The sequence below is a fragment of the Arvicanthis niloticus genome, chromosome 5 (assembly GCF_011762505.2).
Source record: "Arvicanthis niloticus isolate mArvNil1 chromosome 5, mArvNil1.pat.X, whole genome shotgun sequence".
NCBI lineage: Eukaryota > Metazoa > Chordata > Mammalia > Rodentia > Muridae > Arvicanthis > Arvicanthis niloticus.
This window is the reverse complement of record NC_047662.1, coordinates 89,884,056-89,910,064: the sequence shown is the minus strand read 5'-3', so window position 1 is coordinate 89,910,064 and position 26,009 is coordinate 89,884,056. Positions and strand designations below refer to the sequence as shown.

General features: G+C 42.9%; 1 protein-coding gene across 5 annotated transcripts in view; it reads left to right on the top strand.

Annotated features, from left to right (window-relative positions):
• Znf462 (zinc finger protein 462) overlaps positions 1-26,009 on the top strand; it is a 139,372-nt gene that overhangs the window by 88,554 nt on the left and 24,809 nt on the right. For all 5 annotated transcript variants that reach the window (XM_076934948.1, XM_034503123.2, XM_076934949.1 and 2 more), the window contains exons 8-9: positions 18,149-18,416; positions 19,201-19,337. In XM_076934948.1, coding sequence (XP_076791063.1) covers positions 18,149-18,416; positions 19,201-19,337 — 405 coding nt within the window. The remainder of the gene's footprint in view (positions 1-18,148; positions 18,417-19,200; positions 19,338-26,009) is intronic.

The window sequence follows — 26,009 nt, the reverse complement described above, 5'->3', positions numbered from 1 at the left end:
GTTAATTTTTTGCCCAGGAGTGTTTGTGCTTCCTTATTTGGTATTCCCATTTTATCTTTTTCTTACATTCCAGAGTGTTCTTTTATCTTCCTCTGTGAACTCAGTGCTAGGCTTACAGCCTTCTTTGCTCATCCACCTGTATCTATCAAATTCTAGAATTCCAGTAAGTAAGAGTCATGAAGTAACTTTGCTGAAAACAGGGCTCCCCAGCGAGTAAGAGTTACCTTCTCTCGCCTATATCCAATTGCCCATCTATAGCTGTGATCTGTTGATCACAACTCTCTACATCTATAGCATCATAAACCCAAATTCTCTGTAACGACTGCTTTGAGCCTTCCTTTACCAGCTACCCCAAAGCCCACGTGCAGATCCTAAGGTTAGCCACTCATTCAGGGGAGCTTTTTCCAGATACTGGCTTTTCTGGCTCCCTTGTCTTCCTCCAGCTTCAAACTTGCTATGTTAGTCCGGGTTACTATTGCTATGATGAAACACCATGAGAGAAGAAACTTGGAAGGAAGAAAGGGTTTCTTTGGTTTAGCCTTCCAAATCAGAGTTCATCATCAAAGAAAATCAGGGCAGGAACTCAAGGAAGACAAGGAACCTGGAGGCAGGAGCTAATGGAGAAACCATGAAGGGGTGCTGCTTACTGGCTTGCTCATGGCTTGTTCAGCCTTCTTTCATAAGAAAGATCACCGTCTCCTATAGACGGAGGGCCACCATCTCTTACAGGTTTACCTATAACCTTATCTTATAGAGGCATTGTCTCAGTTGAGGCTCCCTCCTTTCTGATGACTTTATCTTGTTTCAAGTTGACATAAAAATAGCCAGCACGGTTGCCAAATCTCAGCCCTGCATAATGTTTACTCTTCCATCACTCACATCATCCTCTGGTGTTAGCCCATCTTTCTGGCTCTAACCTCAATCTTTTCCAATCTGTTTTTCCAGGTTATCTTTGTTAATCACAAATCCGATTTGCTTTTAAAAATAAATGTGAGATTCTTCAGATTTATCTCTGTATAATGTCAGTGTTATTCCTAAGTATTCCATGGTAATTTCTGGAGAGGAGACAGGAGTAGAGACGATAGCCTATCTTTCTTGTTCCAAGGAAAACGGAGTGTACAGCTGCATCATTAGTAGCTATAGCAATCACAAATTATCATACTTTTAAATTGTGATTTTATTATTATCTTGATTTTTTTATATAGTGTTTTAAAATTTGGCTCATGGGTAAATTTTTAATTAGGAAAATGGAGAAAGAAAGATGAAGGAATCCACGTCTACCTTGTACACAAGCTAGATTAATGCCATCAGCACTTTTCTTAGAAGAATCATGGTGACTATAACTAAACCACAGGCAGACAGTTGAATTATAAATGAAATTCCCCATACATACATTAAAAACCAGTGAATTCTATATGTTGTTATGGCAACAAAATAAGATCTTTTTCCTAATTCATCTGCAGTATTTTTTTTTTTTTTTTTTTGCATTTTAGTTTATAACCTCCATAATGGAATCCTGAAAAGAATAATTCTTTTTGCTGTCATTATTCTTAATGACTGTGTTTTAAGTTTTGACATACGTTTTCATTCCATAGCCAAAATCATCCTTGAATTGTTTAAATTTATTGTATGTGTTTATAGATACATAGCCCATGCATGCTGGTTGTAATTTCATGGTAATCTGGCTTTACCCTCCCCAGACACTAGAATTATAGGTATGAGCCACCACACCCAGCTACAAAACACAGATTCTTTAAAAGATCCAGTTCAATATTCAAATAAAAGGTTGCTATTTTAAAATAGGTCTTTTTTATTATTTTTGAAAGGCTTCATTATTGCATATCTCTACTTTTGTAACCTTTGCTTGCCATGAATAAGAGTCCCCATATACCCAGGCGCGCGTGTGTGTGTGTGTGTGTGTGTGTGTGTGTGTGTGTGTGTGTGTATGCTGGAAACTGTTGACCAGAAACAAGTAGTGTTTCTGTGCAAGATCAGATTGATTAGTTATTTGCTTGCTTATTTTTTCATTTTTTAAATTCAGAGAAGGCATAGTAACAGGAAAAGAAGCTTTGGTTGTTACTTCTGCTCTCAGCCTCACCTCAGCGTCAGGAGGTGACTGATCACATCACATAAAAGAACATATTCAGAGCAGCAGTTCCTCAGAGCCCACTTGCAGACTGTCGAGGGCAGCTTGCATCATGCCCCCGAGCTTCCTGCATGTAGAAGACAAGTGAAGGTTATCAGGATCATTGCATCAAGACATCTGATTATTCCACCAGCCCATCCAAGTTCCACCCCAGACATTCATTGTTGGTTGCTGTGGTGCCAATCAGGCATTCTCACGCAGGCAAAGCATCCAAATGTTCCATGGAGCCTCAGTCCCTGTCTCATAACAGTTGCTTTTTGGTGGAATTTTGGAGTGATGTAGCAGTACTGGCGTGGAGTATAACCCTTACTGTGTGTTACTGCGTTCGCTTTTTGATTGAGACAATGCCAACAAAGATCATTTTCATTCTACTAGAGCTACTGAAAATTAGGCAAATGATCATTTTGAAGTGAGTTCTCCGTGTAGACCATGTTGACTCAGATAACTGAGTTTGGGGAGTGTTGGAGGGCTACTGCAGACTCAGGTCCAGGAAATACCATTCACGCTGTAATTAAATTAATTAATGTGCACTCTTAGGTGTGTGTCCTGCCAACATCCATATCACACATATCCTTGAATCTCTGAGCCTTGCTTTCCTAAAATATGTGAAATAATGACACTCACTTTCTGAGGTCATTTCAGGGGTCAAATGATATAAGGTAGACATGCTGTAATAGCCAACATTATTGTAGAAGTATTAGATATTAATAAGGTAGTATAGTTGAAGTAAATACCTAAACAATCCATGATAATTTAACACTGGTCAAAGAATAGTGACTTTATTTTTTAATAAAAAGTGGGGGGGGGGGCAGGTGGGACCCTCCCACACCCATGTCTTACCTTGGAATCTAAAATAAAGTTTATTTTGTTTTCTTGGGAATTTAAAATAACTCAGTGTTGGGAAGTGGTTCTGATGGTGGAACCCAATTAATATACACTTGAGCTTTGGGGCTTAATGGAAACCTCTGTAGAGAAACTCTTTAGCATTTAGAGTCCCCAATGGGATGCTAAGCCCCAATATCTGACTGGTCTATTCCTATGATTCTGGTCAGTTATTGATACACATTATAATTGATACCTATTATTATTTACCCATAAAGACAGTGAGAATTGTTTTTCTACACACAGTCCCATGAAACAGGAACTATTCTGACCAGGTCCCTGCTGTTTCATGATGAAAGAAATAAGTTAGTGAAAGTAGGGTAACTGAGTTGTGTACACCTGTAGTGTTGAGGATAGTGTTGACAGTGTGGTGATATCAGAGCTGGTTGTCCAGGTCACTCTGCTTTCTTTAAAAAAACAAAACAAAAACAGGGTCTGAATATGTAGACCTAACTGGCTTAGAACTCACAATGTATGTAGAGTATGCTGGCCTCTAACTCTCAGAGACCTGCCTGCCTCTGCCTCTGCCTCCCAGGCACTAGGTAGGATTAACAGCATGTACCACCATGTCCAGTTCTGGAAACCTCATTTCTCAATGTGCCAGTTTTCCCTAAAGCTACCACCATGAGCCCCAGGAAGGTGCTCTCTCTCTGTTTGAGATCTTAAAGCCATTTTTTTTAAAAATACTACCTTCTGCAAGTCTGTTCCTGTAATTGCAGTATCTGTCACCCCCCCCCCCCCCATCTTGAAAGGAACACCATCACCACCCTTGCTTCCTTGCCAGTTAGTCTTTCTTGCCTAAAACTGCTAGCATCTTATGTTCTTTCAGCATTTTATGGAACAGTTCTTAACTGACTCCTATTGCTTGACTCCAGCAGCATTCACTCAGGGAAAGAGCCCTGACTTCTTGCAGTTTACCTCCATGGCTCATTCCTCCTTCAGTAGTTGCACATTGGTCCCAACAAACAAGTCTCTGGTTTCCACTCTCTTCGAGTCCTTTTTGGTCTATGGCATTTAAAACCGATGATCTTTCTTCTAGGCAAACCCTCCTCCCTTTGGTTCTGCTGTCATCTCAGGCTCTTCTCTAACCTCTCAGATAAGGGCTTCCCTTGACCTTGTCATCACAACTTCTGCTTCCACCATTTACAGAGCCTGGCTGTCCGCACTCTGATTTGCCTTTCACAAGCTCACAGGCTCAACTTTTCTGTCCTCTTAGAGTGAGTCCCAGGCTCTGCTGTTCACTCCTCACTTGCTCCACCTGTGGGATTCACTCAGCTTCCACCTCAAAAGTTCTATAATACAATGTAGAAGTCACATCCCAAACTGGTCCAGAACTTTTGGGGCTCATTAAGAATCCCTCTTCATCTTCTGGCCACCATCTTCTGACCTATTTTACATCAGTCAATCAGTTGCCTACCTCATCATCTCTTCTTACCTCAGCCATCACCATCCCACCTCCATTCAGGCTCTTCTCAGCAAGACTGATTTCTGTCATTTTCTATTTATAAATCTTGAAAAGCTCTCCATGGCCTAATCAAAGGCTATAGGACTCAGGACCCTCCTCACCCACTCCAGCTCCAGCCTGCGTTCTTCTGTCGGCTTCTCATTCCCCTCCTTCTAACAAACAGGAATGAGCCTCAGTCTTTTACCATTTTGTATTGTCTGTGCTTTTCCCCTTTCATCCATCTCTGCATCTCCACACCCTACTTGTCCTTCAAAGCTGCATGCAACCTCCTGCACCTCTGTGATGACCCCAGATAAGAATCCATTTTCTTCTTCTCCAGTCCCATGATTCTTTGCCCTTCCTTCTGCCTGGCTCTACTATCTCCATAATATTACCTGAAGGGAACTCATTAGTAGCAAAGGTTTTATCATCTTTCTATTCTAAATATCTGGCATAAAGCCGCCTCTTCCTGGAGTAGATATCTTCCTATAAATGTAAAATTAAAAACCATTTATGTTCCACAATCCAAAAGTATAAAGCATTGAATCGAGACCTTGTGTTTTGTCTGTCTCTCTCTGTGTGTGTGTGTGTGTGTGTGTGTGTGTGTGTGTGTGTTCATGTTCATGTGTATGTATGTACTCACGAGTCTCCAAAGCTCCAGACTTTTTTAACAAACCAGTTATCAGAGGCTCAGGGTGTTTGTTTCCTTTGTACTGCATGTGTGATTTAGTGATTTCCCCTGTTAACCTGAGAGTTCTTGGAATATGAAGTCCAATTATCTTTGTCTTTATCAATTGCTAATGTTGAGACTGGCAAGATGTGGCTCATTGGTTAAAAATGAATAGAGCTCTTGCAGAGGGCCTGAGTTCATGTCCCAGAACCTACTTCAGACAGTTCACAACAGCCTATAACTCCAGCTCCATAGGTGTTCAACAATCCTCTTCCGGTCTCCTTGGTTATCTTGTACATACACACTTTACACAGATACACACTTACACATAATTAAAGCTAATAAATCTTTAAACTTACTAATTTGTAATAATTTCATATGTGTTATGAATAAAGAAACCAATTCAAAAAGGCTAATAAATTCAGAAGAATATGGTATCAGTTGACAAAATAGTATTTTGACTTCTACGTGAAGTCAAGGTCAGGACATGGGTATTAAGTGTCCTTAAGTTGACTCATGAGTGTTAAAACTAAAGAGTGAGATGCAACTCTGGGTTCTTTGGGTATCACTAGGACTCAGTGTTCTGGAAGTGTTCCAAAGATTCTGGGCTATTGGCCACCCGTTTGGATGCTGAGTGCATGCTGTGTGCAGTGTGCCATGCAATCACCTGTGCTTACTGTTTGCACGTGAAGGGGAAGTAGGAAGCAGAAAAGGCAGGCCCCTGAGTTGCCTTCTTTCCTTTCCCTCGGCAGGCCTGTAATAGATTCCAGATGTGCGTGGCAGAAACAGTAGAAACTGAGTTTCAAATGAGCAGTTCCAACATGCTAGTAAAGTCCAGATGAGAAACAGTAGTGGATTCTACTTAACAGAGCGTAGAGTCTGGGGTTGTGGGTACAACTCTGTCATCAGTAGGGATGGGGAGTCCATTTAAGGTGAGCTGCCTTCCTCATTTGTTTGTTTGGGCAGGGCCATGCTACAACTTCCAGACATGGGAATGGGTGAAACATAGGCTTCTGTTCTCATCTGCTCTGTTTTCAAGCTTTCCAGTGACTGTATACTTTGTTTTCAAAATAATTTCCGGGTCAGCAAAGAAAGTTCTTAAACGAACTGCATTTTGCCCTGGTCACTCTCTATTATACCTTGACTCTTGCACACTGAGCTACAGACAACTCCTGAGGCCTTGTCTATTTGAGACCCACATTCTAGACTGTGGCCATATTGTTCTTTCTGGATGATCTTCTTCACTTGTTTGCTTTTTCACTTGTTTTATGGATCTACAGTTAAAAGAAGACTAGACAGACTCCTCAGGACAGGTAGTCCTGAGAAGCAATTCAGGCTAAGCCAGAGGTTCGCAGGGAATCAAGGATGCCCTCCTCGGTCACATAGTAAAACCCAAAGTCCAAACTCAAACCTAGACATTTTCGACACTGCCTCTCACAGACATCAGGGAGGACCAGAAATACTGTTGAAAAAAACCTAGCAAAATGACTGGGAAAGAATCCACAGGGTGACAAGCCACACCTATAAACTGGACATCAACAACTGTGTTCAAAATGCAAAAAGTTTGAAAGAAAGCAAGAGGAAATGAATCCCAGAATATTTGCCAGGGAAAACACTTCAATTTGGGAATTAGATTTGCTCTGACAAGTCTGTTTTTGCAAGTTGATATGTGACCGTTCTGTATGCATCATTACCTAACATGAGTGACCATTCTATCTGTATTATTTGCATTGAGCTCTACTTTTGATCTAGACCCAGGCCCCTCCCACCATTGACCCCTCCCCACTTTACCCATCTCTACTTCCACTGTATTAGTCAAGCTAGCAGTAGTCATGAATTTAGATTTATTCAGAGACGACCAACCAAAAAGGAGCTGTGAGCATCTCCATTGTATGTAGAGATGGAATGACTGTCCTATCATTATGGCAGTGTGAGAGAATGCCACTCTAGTCAATGTAGGTCAGTTAAGGTGGTCAGGTTCTTTCACTTGTGAAAAACAGTGCCAGAATACTCTTCCCCCACCACCACCTCTCTCTCTCTCTGTCTCTCTCTCTCTCTCTGTCTCTCTCTCTCACTCACAGTGTGTGTGTGTGTGTGAGTATATGTGTAGTGTTTTGAGACAAGGTTTCTCTGTTTAACATCCTTGGCTGTCCTGGAACTCTGTAGAAGAGGCTGGCCTCGAACTCACAGAGATGCCCCTGCCTGGGCCTCCTGAGTGCTGGGATTAAAGGTGTGTGCCACGAAGCCCAGCTTTGCTGGAATACTCTTATTTAGTGAAAAGCTTGTATGATATGGGCTTTAATTAATGTGGAACTGACAGGTTTTAGAGGCATTCCTATATAATAGACACTGTCCTTCACATGATGTCATCACAGTAACTTGGTGACCATTATTATTGTCCTTTGACAAATGGAAGATCAAGAAGTCTGCTTGGTTGAAGTCTCCTGGGCTATGAGATGCTTTAAAGAAGGAGTATTGTCCAGCTCTTATTCTCCCCTCAGTTTTCTCATCTATAAAATGGAAGGTAATAGTTCTATATGGTCGTAGTGAAGTTCAGCGAGAGACTATCAGACATACCAGGACAGAGCCACTACTAGGTGAATCTCTCACTAGCTGAGTCCTCCAGATTTCGGGACGATTACATTACTCACCCTAGGCAGCTTCACTGAGCAGTGCTCCTCTGGGTAAACTTGAAGTGGGTGGTGGAACTATCCTAAGGGAAGACTTACCTACTGCTTTAGTGGTGATTAAAAATATAGCTTAACCCAGAGCGAGGATTTTCTTCCACCGCTTGAGAATAAGTGGAAATAAAGGAATAAAGGGTAAGAAACCCACTGGGTTTGTTGGTTCAGAGATCCAGCTTGGGGACGGTTTTAGAATAGCTTTGTGCTTTGAAGTGTGGCTGTTCATCCCTGTTCTTGATCAGACATCACCCTTCTCACCTGATTTCCATACATCCCTTAGAGCACTACATGCCTCTAAATATATGTGCTTAGACCAGATGTGCTTTCTTCCTGATTAATCTTTTAAGCAATCTCCACAATGGTTTCCTGTCTGGCTCACACAGCCGGGCTTGTAGCCAGCCTTACATACACTGTGACCAGCTCCTTGAAGTCAGTAGGCATCTCCCTGCAAGGCAGGTCTTGAGGAAGAACCCTGGTTTCACCCATGGCCTGTGAGCTCTAAATACCTTCTGAGGTTACTTGGGAGCTCTCTGTAGAAGAGGCCAAGTCACTTCTAGAAAGGAGCCTTTGTACTCCTGTGCTTTTTGTTGGCTAGTTGAGGGTGGTAAAGGCATCTGTAGGATCTAAACGAACAGCAGGAAACATTACTTCCTCCTCGCACAATTCAAAAGAGTCACAGGTGAATTATGCATTTGGTATTGTAAGAACCTCTCAATTAACAATGGCAGATGCCACCCAGAGTTTCCTTAAAGAAAGAGGGGGGAAAAAAAGGCTTAGGAAAAGGCCCCTTCCTTCCCCTACCATTCATTTGCTTCCCTGCAAATTCCCAGCCTGTTTCAAGGAGGGTTGTAAAGAATAGAGTCTTTGAGTTGTGAATACCATCTAGTGAAGAATGTATCTTAATGACTGTAGCAGGAAGGGGAAAAAAGACACTTTTTTAAAAAACTGGGCCACACAGAAGCCACAGGTTAGGTTGCTGCTTCTCCACTGACTGTGCGCCTAACATGAAACCATCCCAGCTTTGCTGAGCTGCCACAAGCCCTTATGTAAGATGAGCAACCTGTTTACTCCCTATATAGAAGGAAAGTACGTTCCTGATGGTGGACAGTGTTATGCAGGAGAAAATGCCTGCAGGTAATCCAGGGATACTTTTGTCATGGGCTGCAAAGTGCTCAACTGCGTGAGTCTCAGTGTTGACTGTGTTAAAGCCATGGTGTATTCAATGGGCGTGACTCACATACAGCTGAGGATCTCACAAACATCTGTCTGCCACTGGCTGCATAAAAAGGAAGACGAGAATGCTGCACATGGCATCACCTCAAGTGGCTCCCAGATGTTCCAGCACCCTCTAGTTCACAGTGGCATCTTCCAGCTGATTTCAAGGCAAAGCCAAAAATGAGTGCCTTTGGCTTCTTAGAATGGCTGTGGCTTCTGAATTCCTTCCCATTCAAATTCCAGTGTCTGGAAACCATTGTCCTTGTAATTAAGATCTAAGCTCATTTCAGTGAAAGTAGGTCAGTGTTTCAGTGGGAAGGCTCTATTAAACCGGCATGCAAAAAAAAAAAAACGAGAGTGGCATTTGGCCAATTGGATTTTGCTTTTTAAATCTCAGTTTTGCAGACCCATGTTTTCAGTTTGAACTCCCGGATGTTTACAGCACATTTATTAGGTTCCTGTTTTAGGATAGGCCCTGAGCAAAGTGCCAAGGGAGGTCAACTTGCAAAATGGGAGTAGTAGATAGATTGATACGCAGATGCATCATGTGCTTTGAAAGTGTGCTGGGCTAAATAAGTTAATCTCTGTATGGCATCGTGATTACTGGTACAAAAGACCCAGAGGGGAATGGAGTAAGGACGAAACCAGAAGAATCAAGGCGAATCTTTCTAGTGACAGCAAGTTTGAATTGAGTTCAGTTTGATTGACTTAGGTATTTCCAGGATAAAGTGCCTAAGAAGCTTTTGTGTCTGGTGTTAAATACTGTATGGAAACCATGAGTATCCGGAGGGGCTGTTTTCTTGTACGGAGTGGCTGTTATGGTCACACTTGTGTATTATAATAGAAACGACTCCAAGAGAGGGAAGCATGGGGGAGTAGATCTGCTAGGAATGCTTGAACAACCATGAGAGCCTGAACACGAGCAGGGACAGTGGGTTCATGAGTAGACTACAAAGAGCTTTCTAGAGAGTTTGGCTTATGCGTAGACAAAAGGAGGAAGATGAATCAATCAAGATTTCTTTGACCTCCTTGACTTGGTAATTGCTGATGCCATTGGGTTGAAAGATATAGAAAGACAAGTGGACTTTTTAATTAAGATCAAATGAAAAGTGAAAGTAAGATGTCTTCTTAACTTATCTCTGCCTGGCCCAGATTTCCCCCCACATACTGAAAGAGAGCCAGCCTGAAGCTCATGCAGAGTTAAGCCTCTGAAAGACACTTTCAAAAAGCAAAAGTATGATGGCAAATCGGTCTCAGAGAAAATCTCCATGTTTTGGCGGTTTCTGTGGTTTTGAAGACTAGGACATTTTATATTGTTTGTGATTTCCCCCTCATCTACTCCCTGATCATATTTCAAGGTTTTGTTTTTACTCATCAGAATGACAGGAAGTTTTCAGAGTCTGTTTCCTTCAAGTCTGGCCTCAGACTTATTTTCAGGATGAGGTGTTTGTTTTTCCGTTTGTTTCCATGACAACCAAGTCTAGAATTCCTATATATAGTCACCCAGCATCCATTGTTCCTCTGGCCATTGTATCATAATCTTATGCACCCAGGCCAGAGAAACTCCACTGATGATAGAAGACAGGGAGGTGCCAGAGTCCTTGGCCTGGAGATTCTCAAGACAAAATCAAAAGAAGGAAATAAAATAATGTCACTGTCCCTAGAGATTTATGCTCCGCCACAGACACTATCCAGAAGTGAGATGGCATGTGTTTGAAAGCTTCCCTTCTTACAGTTTTCTTTTGCAATGGCCTATAGAAACGGCATCTTCAGAGGAAATAAGTGGAAAGTTATACTGACCACCTGTAATTTTTATTGTAATTCTGCATGCCAGTTTTCTTGCACTGAGAAAGAGTAGAGTTGAGATACAAAGGAACTTAGACAGAGGCCCAGAAATCTTTTTAAATAATTAGATTTATTGAAGCCCATGAATTCTCTTGACAGGTCTAAGCTACATACTCAGTATCTTAGCCAGTGTTTTATTGTTGTGAAGAGACACCGTGAGCATGAGACACCATCTGCATGGAGAAAAGCAGCGTGGCCCACAGGCAAACAAGGGCCTGAGGGTTCTGCATCCAGATTCACAAACATCAGGAAATAGAGAGAGACATTGGGCCTGGCTTGAGCATTTGAAACCCCAAAGCCTACCACCACAATGACGACACACTTCCTCTAACCAGTCCATACCTTCTAATCCCTCTAACATAGCATCACTTCTTAATAACCAAGCATTCAAATAAATGAGCCTATGGGGGCCATTCCTAGTCATACCACTACACGCAGTAACGTGTGTGTGTGTGTGTGTGTGTGTGTGTGTGTGTGTGTGTGTGTGTGCATATGTACATTTATACATGTTATTTTTCTTAATAAATTCATTCTAGCAACTATTTTCTTATATACTTTTCAGACATTTGGGTATACTTGATATTCTTGCTGGGGAGCCAAGGATGAACAAGAAACCTTGCCCCTGTGGTACATATCACATTGTAAATAAATATAAAAAACACCTATGTACTTTAATAGCCATGGTTGTTCACAAAATCAACCCAGTAAATATTATCTTCAATACCATGATTAAGTAACGCTAACAGATGACCTGTCCAAACACACTGAAACATTATTGTAAAGACAATAATAGAGGTGGGCAATGTAGTGCATACCCGTACCCCAGCATTCCTGAGGCAGGCAAGTCTCTGTGAGTTCAAGGCCACCTTGGTCTACAGAGTGAGTTCCAGGACAGCCAGGACTACACAGAGAAACCAAAACACAAAATGACGTGACACAAAACTTATACCCTCCTACCCAATTTTAAATACTAAGCATCCTGTTAACTGTGTACATTGCATGTTGTCATGCAGTTTATCTCTCAGCCTTTGTGCTTTGCATGATTGTGCTGCCTAGTTTTTATGTGAGCTTGATATAAGATTGGGTTATCTGAGAGGCAGAAGCCTCAACTGAGAAAACACCTCCGTAAGGTGGGGCAGTTGCCGAGTTTCGCAGTCTGCAGCCCTGGTCTTCTCGAGTGTTCTGCTGCTTAAGAGGGCTAAATGTAGTATGGGGTGCAATGAGATCAGGGATAGAACTGTAGGTGTGTATGTGTTGACAGGGGGAGAGTTGAACAAAAAGTTCATCTGGATTGGAGGTGGTCCATTGGCTCATTTGGACTTTACAAAGGAGGTGATTTTCAACAGAGTTTTGAACGCTGGTTGGGAATAGCAGAACATGGCATAACTTGGCCTGACCAAGGACCAGCATCAATGACATACATGACTAGATCTTGGAGGAAATCAGAAATGGTAGTATTTGTGGAATATGAAGACCCAAAAGATCTGTGGGTGAGAAGGCATGGGATGAAGAGGAAGAGGGGTGCTGATGGTGGGCCATGAGCCTTTAGCACACGGTTGTACCTCCAATGCAAAGGAAAGCAGGAGCCATCCACTAACGTTCAGAATGCAGGAGGAAGAATTGGAGATGGCTGGTTTCTAGCATACTGAGTGGTTTTGAGGTGTCCCCTGAACCCAGCTGTAGATGAAAGACTGGTGTCAAAAGGGCATTGCAATTCCTTCCCAAGGCAACAGAATTCTCTGTTCACTCCAGATTCCTAGGATATTGTTGACATACACATAAAAACTCAGACTACTTTTGTCTTTCATCCAAGTTTCAAAGTAGTTATATCATAAAAGGTGTATACCAGGCCAGAAGCCCCCTGCTGCCAACTACAGTTTGTCTTTAGCTGTTCTCTTTCCATCCTTTCATGGCTAGAGGGAGTGAAACCATGTTCCTGTTTATCTCAGTTTTACCCTCTATCCCCTGCCCTGTTTGGAATATCTACACCTATGTTTAACCTTTGCTGATTGATGAATCATCTGCTTTATAATCTACCTATTATTATTATTATTAAATCCTCCTTTGGTTTTTTTTGCAATGTGATCTTGCTATGTGATCTGGGCTAGCCTAGAACTCAGCATGTAGACAAGGAGACAAGGTTGGTCCTGAACTTGTAGCAGTGCTCATGCTTCCGCCTCCTGAGTGGTAATGGGATTGCAGGGGTCCATCAGCACTCGTGACTGTTGGAAAGTTTTCTACTGTTGTTGAACTTCAAGGTTTTACCAGTTTGTTTTCATAACCCATATACCTTCTCCTTTCTGCTGCTTGTGCTTTTCTATCTCAGTCCACTCTCCTTGTTCTCATCTTCATTTTTTAAAAAAAGACTTATTTTTAATATTTAATTTTATTTGTGTGTGTCTGTGTCCTTATATGTGTATATATGTGTGTGTGTATGTATATATATATATACATACACACACACACACACACACACACACACACACACACACGTGTCTGGTGCCCACAGAGGTCAGAGAGAGAGACAGATTCCCTGGAGCTTTCGTTATAGGAGGTGTGGGTCCTGGAATGTGCACCTAGATCCTCTGCAAGAACAACCAAGGGCTCTTGAATGGTGAGCCATCTATCAGCCCCTTGTTTTTATTTCTAATTGTGTGTGTGTGTGTGTGTGTGTGTGTGTGTGTGTTTATTTCTCTGTGGTTATGTACAATTAAGTGCTTATACATGAGGAGGCCAGAAGAGGGTATCAGGTTCTGGGATCTAGGGGTCCAGGAGTTAGAGAGCTGCCAGATGTGGGTACTGGGAACCAGACTTGGTTCCTTTATTGTAGCAGTTTCTACTCTTTACTCTTTACCACCAAGCTTTCTCTCAAACCCATCATATTGTTGTTGTTTTTTTCTATTGTAAGATTGTAGTTGTTTAAAGTTCTCTTTACTTATCTCCAAACCTATGATGTAAACTAGAGCTGGGATGCACGGAACACTCATTAATTAACACAGTAATTAATACTAGACATACTTATTAATGGATACTTGGGGTACTCTTGACAGCCCTGCTGCATCTTCCTTGCTCTCACAATCAATCACCAAATGATGCTGACTGTCCCTTCTCCTCTAACCCTCTTTGCAGTTGTCTCTGTAAAATGTCCAGTTGTTTGCATTGTATCATAATCAGTCACTTATACGTCTTTCCTGAGACAATGAGTTGCTTGAAGACAAGGATCAACTCTTACTGCCTCGGAACAGGTCTACTGTTTACTTGACTGCTCAGTAAATATTTGCTGATGCGTAATCCTTTGCCTCTGTCCACCTTAGAAATGGACTTACCTAAAGTTCTTTTGTCTTTATTTTTCCTGATATTTGATTCCCACTAACCATTGAGCCGATCCTCCAAGTCGGCATTACATATATCTGAATGTGGTCGCAGGCTACCCTAGCCTGTCCCTCACAGCTTCTTTGTGGAGCTGGAGAAACTTGAGACTTGACCTCCATTGGCACGATTCTGTATCACTCAGCAGCGTGCAGGGGGACCGTCCTCTCCCTGCCCCTCTGATTCCTGCTCTTCTCTATTCTCAACCTCCCAGCTCTCTGTGACTGTCCATTTGTTCTCTTTGCCTCTTTTATGGCTTCAGTCCGTGGAATGAGTTTTGGAGCTGTGAAGGAAGGTCTGTGTTTTCCTAACAATCAGCTGCCAGCTCCCTTTAAGAGATCTGAGTTGCTCAGAAGATACCTTTTATGACTTCTTTGGTCTTGACTCCCCAGAGCCAGCAACAAATCCTGGCCCCAAGACAATGCTAACAAATGTGTGTTCAGCACCGTGGATCCATCAAAAGGCTCCTCCTTCCAGGGACATTGCTCTTGAGTTTACTTTTCTTATTTTGCCCATGTGAAGTCAAGTTTTTTGTGGTTGTTTCTGCAATGGTTAATGTTTGGAGGGTAAAGAAAAAAATGAAAATGCAGAAGACTGACACCTGGCTTTGGCTAGCATTTCAGGGGATCTAAAATTAGCAAGAAATCTCCAAGTAGTCTGCTAAGAACCCAGTAAATCAGAAAGGGCTGGGAAGGAACCTTTAGAAAGAAGGTGGGCTTTTCCTGCTTTGAATTCTCCAGCTGTCCTAGAGCCCCACTGGCTCCCAAGTGCTAGCCCTCCATTTGCGAATGGATGTCTTTCCAGCTCCCTACTCAGCATGAGGAGAATGTGTGAGAACGTCTATCATGTACCTCATTATTTTAAGGTAGAATCTCACTACTTAGTCTGGCTACCCTGGAATTCACTATGTATACTAGGCTAGCTTTGAACTCAGAGCCTGTCCCTGCCTCCACGTGCAAGCAACTCTTCTTGGTCTCAGGTTTGCAATCCATTAGCTAACTGGAATCTTCTGTCGCTTAGCAAGCCTTCCTTTCCAAGATCAGTGGGTTAGACGACAGTGCTCCGAGAGTTACATTATTTACAAACAAGAGGGTGGGTGCTGGCACCTGGGAGAAAGCCAAGCCCTGAAAGGTCCCACAAAGTGGGTTGCCGCCCTGGGAACTGTTACAGATGTGTCATAGCTGTGGGATTTGCTTTTTTGTGTGTGAATTTACTTGTCCTAATTTTAACCAGGAGAAGAGAGAAGGTGCTGAGAGCATGGGTAGCGGCAGCTGTTTCTTGAAATGTTCTGCTGAGATGTCTTGCATTTTTTCCTTTGAGTTTCATATAACACTCGAATTTACACTTTAGAATTTGGGTGGGGTTTTGTTTTGCTTTTGCTTTTGTGATGGCTGGGATGAGTAATGGGATGGCCCAGCAGAGTCTAGAAACAACAACAAAGCAGGTTCACCAAAAGAAGCCATGCTTTAGGCGGCAGGTAGACATGAGTCTGGTTGGGTGAGTGGCAGGCAAGGAAAGAGGTTAGCCCTGCTTAATGCCTGTCTAGGAATCATTTATTGCTTTACAGCTTTGCTGGAAAGGGATTTAAGCTGCCAGGTACCTGGTGTCTGAGATGTGCTCCACATGCGTACTAACCCGTGAGTTGCTCTAGATGAGTGCCATTTCTTGAGGGAGCTACAAACCGCTTAGTTAGATATGGACCTTCCTCTAGGGCATTGGTTTTGTTTTCTGGGTGGATTTGTGATTGAGGAACAGATCACCTTCATCAAGACTTGGCTTTGGCCTGTTGCTTTCAGAAAAGCTCTGCCACAGAGCTGAGAGTGCAAAGGAGGGCCGTCTCCATCAAGAGGACAGCAGTTCTGGGGACACTGGCTGGTTGTGTTCAGCTCACACTGGAACTCTGTTCCCAGGAGAGGTGAAGTGTTGCTTCCCTGAGTGTGTGGCGTCGCTGGGTCTTGGAGCCTAAACTGTATTAAACAATTTGAGAGATGATAGCCAACCCTGCTATTGAAGGAAAGTAGTAGACAAAAAGCAGGATTACAGTCCTGGGTGGGTTCATCAGCATAGGAACAAAGGAGAGGATGGAGATAAAGGAATGAAGACAATGCTCTGTGTCTTTTCTTTCTTCCTTTGTCTCCCCATGTACACCTGGTGATGAACCCTTGGAGGCTTGGAGGAGATTGATCTGCCTTTCCTTTTGTTTTAGTCTTGTGCCTGGCAGGTTTGTTTACAAAAGAGTCCCTCTCTATGGTAGAGAATATGCATTGGGGGACAGACAAGGCAACGAGGAGCTGAAGGCATCTTAGTATTTTGAAGGGGGTGAGGTGGGGTGGTGGTTGTGTCCCCTGCAGTCAGGGAAGCTCGCTCACTGCTTTTCCAATGGGATGACGGTTGATCTTGGTTTGATCAAATGGGATGACGGTTGATCTTGGTTTGATCAAATGTTAGTTTTACAACAGTTAGTCCAGGCCCCGCTTGAGGGAGCCATGCTTTGGAAAATGCGGTGTTTGTCAGAGCTAGAGAAGGCTTGTACAATGTCTGTCCCCCACTTTGCTTATGGAGGAAAAAGAGAGCTCTGTGTTTTCATCCCAAAGAAAGTTACTCTGAAATTCTAGCTTCCGCCTAGCCTTCACAGGCAGTAGCTGGTTAGATGGGACTGTGTTGCTGAATTTGGTCCAACGAATCCCAAGGAGCATGCTAGGCAAAGGCGCTCCCCGACCCCTCCCACCCCATTTTACCAGGACTTGCCATTATAGCTCCTGGGGTTATAGCTCCTGCCATCAATTTCATCATGTCCCCTCAGAAACTGCAAACTTAAAATACCTTTCAGAGAAACTTGTTTGGAATTTCATTTTAATGGGATTTGTGAATAAATCTCCATCTTAATGCTAAGTTTTAAACGGCTCTTCCAGGAGAACACTATCGGATTTTTATATTTTAAAATTTAAATCTCTTGACTCCAAAGCCATCCATTTTTGTATTTGTGGGTGTACCGTGTGCCTGAGCACTCATGTTAAAGGCTGATTTTTTTTAAATAATAATAATAATGGTGTGAAGAATTCTGGGATGGGGGGGGGGCTGTTGCATCATCTAGTTCCTTCCTGTGTAGACATCTGTATGGACCATGCTGGCTCATTTATTGCACTCTATGAGGATGAGTGTTCTGTGGTAGCCTGTTCTCACTATCCATGTGTGCCTCAGCTCTTGGTTAAGTAGTGTGATGGCAAGGACTGATGTAATCCCCCCTTAAAAACTACTCAGGACTGACTAGATGACACTGGCCAAAGGAAACAAACCTTCAGGTGGAAGGTAGCAAGCCATGAGGGAGGGACTGTACACAGCAGGTACGACAGATAGTACTGGATGATGCCCTTGGAACCTATGGTCTTAAGTGTGCCCACCACACACCAGAGAACACTAGCCATGTGACAGACGGAGGGGGTGAGTTGGTTTACTTGATCACAGTGATATTTTCACACAAGATGTAAGCTGTGTATATATGTGTATGTGTACATGAGGGACACTGGTCAGCATCTCCTATCTTCCTTGGTTGCTGTCCACCTTGATTTTTGAAACACAGCTTGGCTAGACTGGCTGGCTAGTAGCTCCAGGTATCTATCCTCCTGTCTCACATTCCCAGCACTGGGATCATAGGCCTGCTATGCTGTGGGCAGGTCCTGGATGGAAACATGTTGCCAACTGAGCAAGCTCCTCGACCCCAGTATATTCTTGTTTTATTTTGCTGATTATGTCTTAATAGAAGTGGCAGGGGAGACTGCAGTAAAGGGCTCCCAAGAAAGCACCAACCCTCCACACGCCCACACCCCACCCTACCTCACAACACTGTGTCCTCTGTGGTCCAGCTCACTGTCTCTGTCTCTGTCTCTCCACAGACTCCTCTTACTCAGAGCCCCCCGATGTTCAGCAGCAGCTGAATCACTACCAGTCAGCTGCCCTGGCAAGAAACAACAGCCGTGTTAGCCCCGTGCCTTCTTCCGGGACTGCTGCTGGCACTGAACAGAAGGCAGAAGCTGTTCTTCACTGCGAATTCTGTGAATTCTCCTCTGGCTACATCCAGAGCATCAGGCGCCATTACCGGGACAAGCATGGTGGGAAGAAGCTTTTCAAATGCAAAGACTGCTCCTTTTACACGGGCTTTAAGTAAGTGGTGTGAAAAACACTTGTGTAAAACCTAAGTGGCTGCCCCTGCTCCAGCCCTCACCACACTCTTCTCTGCTTTCAGTTCCAGAAATTCTCTGCCAGTGCGGGATAGGACGGTTGGGTTGAGTCTTCACAGAAGGAAGCTAGTTTCAGAAAGACTAGTTAGGAGCTGTGGGAGCAGATGAAGAGTTACATAAGAACAAATTATCTTAAAAGACAGAGCATACAATCTTCTAAACAGTGTGAGATTGTATCAGAGGACTGCCCTGATGGCACATGTTTTTATTTCAGATTTTACACACACACACAAGAAGGGGATGCTCTCTGAAATAAAAACATGTTCCCTTTGACAACCTTTCTCTAACCAGTTCTTTTTCACTTTTCTTTAATAAATCTCTATTTGCTTTTAAAAAAGGGGGGGGGGGAATCTAGAGTTTAATCACGTGATCCTCCAACCTCAGCCTTCAGAGTAACTGATGTTTCTAAACCATACCTGGCTGAACAGGCAATTTCTAATTTTCAAGAATGAAGTATATACGATATTTATTTATTTATTTTGACATACTCCTAGCCAAGTGGCAAAGGCTCTGAGTATCTCTCAGGTTGCCTCTGTATCTCTCTTCTCTGTTCCTTGATAACCAAGGAGCATTTGGTCAGCAAACATGACTAAAAACTTTAGTTTATGCTTCTCAAGCAGAAGAGCCCCATGTGGACACCTGTGAGAGACATGCAGCAGGAGACGTCATATCAGCGTCTGTCACGGTCTCTGTCTCTTCTCTCTTAGATCTGCTTTTACTATGCACGTGGAAGCTGGGCATTCGGCGGTCCCGGAGGAAGGCCCCAAAGATCTCCGCTGCCCTCTCTGCCTCTATCACACCAAATACAAACGCAACATGATCGACCACATAGTGCTGCACCGAGGTAATCTTCAGGCTGACTCGGTTCTTGGGTCCTGGTGGGAGGGACATAGTGCCGCGGGTAGATAGTGCCACAGCATTTTGGGGATGCTCCTTGTGTACCACAGCAGCATTGCCCTCTTCCCTGGACTCTGTTCCTGTAGGCAAAAGTCACAGCAACAGGCACTGATATCCAATGGATAAGACATCTTCCTGTCAGTAGAATTCCTCCCTGGAGGGAGGCCAAGGGGGCGTGGAGTCTCGGGAACGCTTGCATCAGGGTGGTGGGAGTCAGGAATTTCCCAGTTTTTTATCCCTTACTACCATCGAGATATATGGGGTGAGCCTGGGGCAGGATGGCATGAGAAACAAAGACAGAAATAGTGCTTTCTAAAGCACAAAGTGGAATGTGCTTTGAAATGGACAAAGAGAAAGAGTTCCGACACGCAGAAGTGGACTGCTAGACAGAGTACCCATAAATTAGGTACTGGACTGTTCTGGTTCGGATCCTGCTCTGTGTAATATGAGATTGTTCCTGTGAGTAGCTGGTGGCATTCCACTGCGGATACACAACAGTGAGTCCTTGAATGTGCATCCCCATTGACACGCAGGGATCCTTGTGAGAACACGTAGGTTGTTTCATTTGTTGTTTGTTTGTGTCACATTTTTGAGTCAGAATCTCTCAAACCCAAGTTGGCTTTAAACTCAAAATCCACCTGCCTCACTAATTTCTAAAGTTGCTGGAATTATAGACAGATTTGGAGTGGCCTTCTTGAACTATATTATTATTATTATTATTATTATTATTATTATTATCATTATTATCATTATTATCATTATTATCATTATTATCATTATTATTTGAGTTTATTGGTCCAATTAAAACATCTTTGTTCCCCCTCCTCCTTTTTGCTTTTATAAGGGATTCTAGGGAGGGGAAATGGGAAAAGAGGATGACATCTGAAATGTAAATAAATAAAATATACAATTTAAAAGGTTTAAAAAAGGAACAAAGAAACAAAAGAAAACACACAAAAAAATAAATAAAAATAAAACATCTTTGTATTGGAAGGAAGCATGTTGGTAACGCATTTTGTCCAAAAGATCCTCCTGCAGGTGGGTGGGGAAAGGTTCCTGGCACACCCACTGCCAGTCTTGTTTGCAGTGCAGTCTGCTGTTCTTTGCATCTCTTCGTATCTTTCCTTTCTGCTTCTTTTTTCTCATCTTCTTTCTTTTGCCTCTAACCTTGGAAAGCTTTCCAGGATTTGCCACATATGTGCAAAACAGCATGTGTCATCTCCTTTCCTGCTGAGGTGTTCCTTAGATGCCAGTGTGGAGGCAATTATAAAGTGGCTTCCATTTACCCAGAACTACTACGTTTAGCCAGCATGCCTGTGATGTGCCTACATCTGCCCAAATCTCATAGAAGACCCAACATCCACCGTGCCGTTTCCTCCTCCCATTGCAATCTAATGAGATGAGAGATGGTAGCTGGCTAGGCCAGCCACCTGTGAGCCAGGCAAAAGCAGCACAGCAGTATGTAGGCAGGGATTCTTGGCCCTCAGCTTCCTGCCTGGTGTTTTGCCTTTCTCACCTGGCTTCTGATCCCCCAACCCATGTGTTGCCAAAGCTGTGCACCCCATCCCATCTTGGGTGGAGGCCATCAGTGGAACTGGTGCCCAGAAAACATCAATGGCAAGTCCTTGCTGGCTGTGGTGGATCTACACTGGCTGCAGTCATTTCCCATATTGGTGCCCCATGGGATTAGAGCTTTGGCTGACAAGCTCAATGACTTTCCTTGACTGAGCTGAGACTTAAGGAAGAGAGAGGTAGAGTGATTGTGCACAGAGGCCAGGAGCACTTGACAAAGAGCTCCCTGCAGCCAGTCACCTCGACAGCACACAAGCAACAGCACCATCACATGGCCTCCTGTTTTGTGAATAGAAAGCTCAAAGCTGAGAAAGACTATGGGGGCTGGGGTTGCTTGTCTGTATCCTTTCTGCTTTTTAAATTCAGTGTATTTAATTTATTGGAGCGCTGCTTCATTTCACAAAGGATTTAAAGTAGATCAAAGTCATTCCTGCAGAGCTATTGTTTTAAAAACAAATAAAGAAATGAAGGTGAAGGTGAAAGAAAGTGAGGCCAATAGAAAGAGCAGCCAACAATAGGAATGATCTCAGCGACAGTTTGGAGATGCCTTGAATGTACAAGATCCCCAACTTTCAAAACTTGGAATCTTTGCCTTCCTTGAGAGACAATACAACAGAATCAGTTGGCTTTGGGGTATTAAACAATTTCCCACAATTCAGACACTGAAGTCTAGAAGAAATCTCTACAGTGAACAGACAGGGATGCTACAGTGTATATTGACCTATCACAATACAGTGTACCTTAAACATCCCATAATATGAAATGATGGAGATCAGAAGTGTTTCAGAGTTCCAAAGGATTCAGATTTTGGAATATTGATATAGAACATCAAATGAATATTCTTTATCCAATCATATTGGTGCTGGTAAAGTTTTATGGTTTTGGTTGAATACATGAAGAGGTGCTCAGTCTATTCCATGGGGTCGTGGAGAGCGGTAGTAACTTAGTCATCAGGTGACTAGTCAGCCCAGTATTTTGTTATTTTGTCTAGTCCCATCACGTGTCATTGGTCACAACCTCTTCTGTTCACTTGTTCTCTGGATATGTGAATATTGTCCCCAAATATGTGCAGTTAAAGATCAGTAGTAAGACGAATATCCATGGCCATGATCAGTAAGTGTTTACTGTCGTGGGTGCTATGCTGCATGCTTTACAGTAAATATACCAAACCCAGCATGGTAGATACGACTGTTATCCCTGATGACAAACAACAAAAACAAGTTCAGGAAAACTGAGTAACTTCCCTACGGTCCAAGGACTCTTGGGTAACAGGCTGGGATTGGAACCCAGGTGTGTCTGACCCACAGCACTTGCTTTGAATCCCTGGTATCAGTCTCTTCTTACCCTTGGGAAGCTGCCACCACCCTGCTCAGTGTTCCAGAGTCTGTGAAAGTTGGGTCTAAGGAGAGAACTTTTTGTAGAGCTGGAGGTCAAAGATGAGGACCCCAATCCACGGGTGGCTGAGAGCCCTAAGTATCTGCTGACTTCTGGCTCTGGTGTCCATCTCCACTTCAAAGCAGAGCAGAAAGAGCCTGATCTTGGCGTCTCATCGATGTGGTCAGAGATCTGCCTTGCAGATCAACACTGAGGCTGATCCCAGAGTAATGAGATGAAGCTTCTGCACCTGTGCACTCCCTGCTCCGGATGAATAAACATCTTTGGTCTCCAGGGTCTACAGCATGAGATGTTTCTGAGGCCTCAGTTAATTAAAAACCTTGGGATGAAAGGCAAGAAAAACAACCCTGAACTGGCCCTGAAACAGAGCTGCTACTGGCAAGGACAGTTGCCATGTCTTTTTGTTGGGACAGACTGATGCATTTAAGGAAGGATGGATGAGAGAAGACTCCATCCCATGGAGGTCTGATGAGAACTAGTCAAGGATGTGTACTTCCGCAGCAAAGGGAGGGAGCTAGTACTGATTCATGAGTTCCCCAAGCACTCGTCATTTGCTTGTTACTTGCTGCGCTGTTATGACAGCGTTATATATGATGAGGTACAGGAAACTCATACTAGACCTCAAAATGAACACATCCAGAGCATCTCCAAGTCAGTGACTGATGGGTGTCTAGGCGTCCTATTTATGTTCCTGGAAAGAGGTCATGGACAAAGGTGGCTTTCAAATTGAGCCATGGCAGCATTTTCCCAGACAGGGAAGACTTAAGATGGGCTCTGGTCTCTTTCTAGGTTTACTGAAATACATGTCTACCAATTTATTGGCTTTTAATGATGTATTCTCTCCTAATTACAGAGGCTAGAATTATCAGCCTCTTTAGATGATGCATCTAAAACTTCGAGAAAAGCCATCCTTATAGGGAAAGGGGGATAGAACTCAGTGGCAGATCACCTACCTACTCTTTGATTCCTTGTCATACCCTTGCTCCTTGACATACTTTGATATCCTTAGCTTATAGTGGCAGCCATCCAACCTCTGCCTCCTTCTTGAGCCTCATTGCCAGTAATCTGTGTTGCTTTTTGTGATTTCTCTTACAAAAACATCAGGCATTGAATTTTAGGCCAGCCATTATCTAATATGACCTTGTTCATCTTAATTATATCTCAAAACTCTATCCCAATAGTCACATTCTAAAGTTCCAAATGGACATAAATTGGGGGTGCTATCAACCACTACAGGGTGGGGGCTATTTATTAGTAAACCAATGAGGTCACTGGAGGCAAGACTTATTTGCAGCACAGCATCAGACTATTCCAAGTACCTGAAAAGAATGTGTGTTCTTGAGGCTTTAGAGACCGATTCAGAAATTTGACCTTTCCTTAGTAAATACATAGAAAGTACGGAAAGAAAAAATTTAAATCAGATTACAGGTAAGACACCCACCAAGTAATGTAACCAAGGCTGAAGCAAAGGATCATTAGATCTATCTTTTTCTTATGGATTTAGATCAGTCAACATCTGGTAAGATAGGATAAGTCTAACTTGGAAGTTTGTTGCATGAACTCATTTGGTGTAGGACTTTGGTAAGTTTTCATTTGAACAATGGATGTGCGGCAGCCTGCTGGTGGTCTAAGATATAGGGCAGTTCAGTCATGAAGAGACAGAAGCTTGTTCTCTGAGGGAAGATGAGCATTGGTGGAAGCCCACAGATTGTATGTCTATGAGTATACAACCACCGGAAGCACAGTGCTCACGTACAGCTTGCCCAACTGCGCCTTGCACCTTTATAACACACCTGAAAAATCTGGGTATAGATTGAATCACAGGGCTGAAAGCTTTTTGATAAATATTTACATTGTGATTATGTAGCTGTATAACCACTATGGTTGCTCTCCAGTTGGCATGTTAACTTCAAGGGTCTGTTTCCTGACAAATCCTGACTGAGGCTAAGCCTTGAAAGAGGACATCCTGAATGGAAGTCAACTTCCCTAATTTGTCTGATTAGGGGCACTTTGATTTCAGGAGAGAAAATCAATAAGACTGACTATTATTTTGATTTAGTGAAATTATATGTTCTTTCCCATCAGTATTCTTACCTATGAGAAAGAGGTACTGACTGTTCCCAGCTCTCCCTAGAAACCTGCTACTGTCAAAACTTAATAGCTCTTACCAGGAGCTGGTTGCTTGTGCTTATGTATCTATTTGTAATTTTATTTTAGTTTTATTAATAAAGATAATAATGCCTTTTTCTTTTTCTTCTTACCATCTTCCTATTCCTCCAACTTCTCCTTACCCTTCTCCTCCTCCTCTTCAACAGACCCTTTTGAGATAGGGTCTTATGTAGCCCAATCTGACCTGAAACATACTACCTTGCCCAGGCTACCCTCAAACTCTCCTGCCTCCACTTCCCAAGTGCCCCCACATTGGACTAATATTGTTTTCTTAATAGTTTTCTCTAGTCTTTAATCGTTGTCACTCAGTTGTGCAACAACAAGTGAATGAGTCTTTGGGCTAAATCCTCTGGGTTGATGCCTTGCAAGCAAAGATTGTTGGGGTCAAGGAATTCCAGTTCTTCTGCTGCCTTATTTAAGACTTGCGGTATTCTTGAAAGGGAACGGTAGTGTGTTGCGGTTTCTCATTCCAGAGGAGTTCTTACCTGGTGACTCTGGGCTCCACAGTCACATGGCTTCTTGCTGAGAAATGACCCCTAGTAATCGGCTCTTTGGCAGCTTTTTCTAATGGGTTCCTTGCCAATACAGCAGCACACCCTGCTCTGATCTGATACACTTTAGGTAGGGCACAGGTGTTTCGGTGATGACTCTGGAGTCCTGCCTCTCCAGTTACATGTCTCCCTATAGCAGTGAGTACCAGTTGAGTAGGAGGAGATGAAATTGATAAACCATCTTTGTCCTGAACTTTGTCCTTCTTTTTCTTTTTTTTTTTTACTTAACCTTCAGTGGATGCTGAGTCACAAGCGTTTCTTACCCAGGGTAATTCTGAGAGGTGTGAAATCAAGAAAGACCCATGATACTAGGGCACTCATAGAAATATGAGCTTCTATAGCCAAGGCAGGAGTCAGTCCGTGCCTGGAGCATTCCTTTAAATAAGCAAGAGATTTGGTCCACCGTAGCTCATATATTAGTCTGGAAATGATAAATCTTATATTTCATTTTTTTTTTATTTATTACATTTATTTATTGGGTATGAAAGATTGTACAGACACCTTCAAATAATAACAATAACCACTGATGTCTCAATATACAGCTCTATAACATCTAATAGACCTCGCCTCATAGCAAGCTTTTAATCAATTGTAAAGTCATGTATTAGCTATTATTGCTATTAGCATTTCAACTTCAGGGCATGACTTTGAGGCCTTAGGCCTTTGGGTAAAATTCATAATGATGTATCATGAAATTAGAAACTGCAAAGAAAGCTAACCAATGTGGTAGAGAAATTGAAGCGGGGATGCATAAAAGGGGGGGTGGGGGGGGAACCATTTATTGACTTCAGGCAACAGGCTGTTGAGCGACTGAATAGCTGTCCTCCTGGCATTTGAGGCATTGTTGCTTGGAAAAGTGTGCCCAGCTGTTCTTCATCTCCACTGAGGTTGACAGATCTAGGGCAGATGGGCCAGGCCAGAGCCGGAGAATA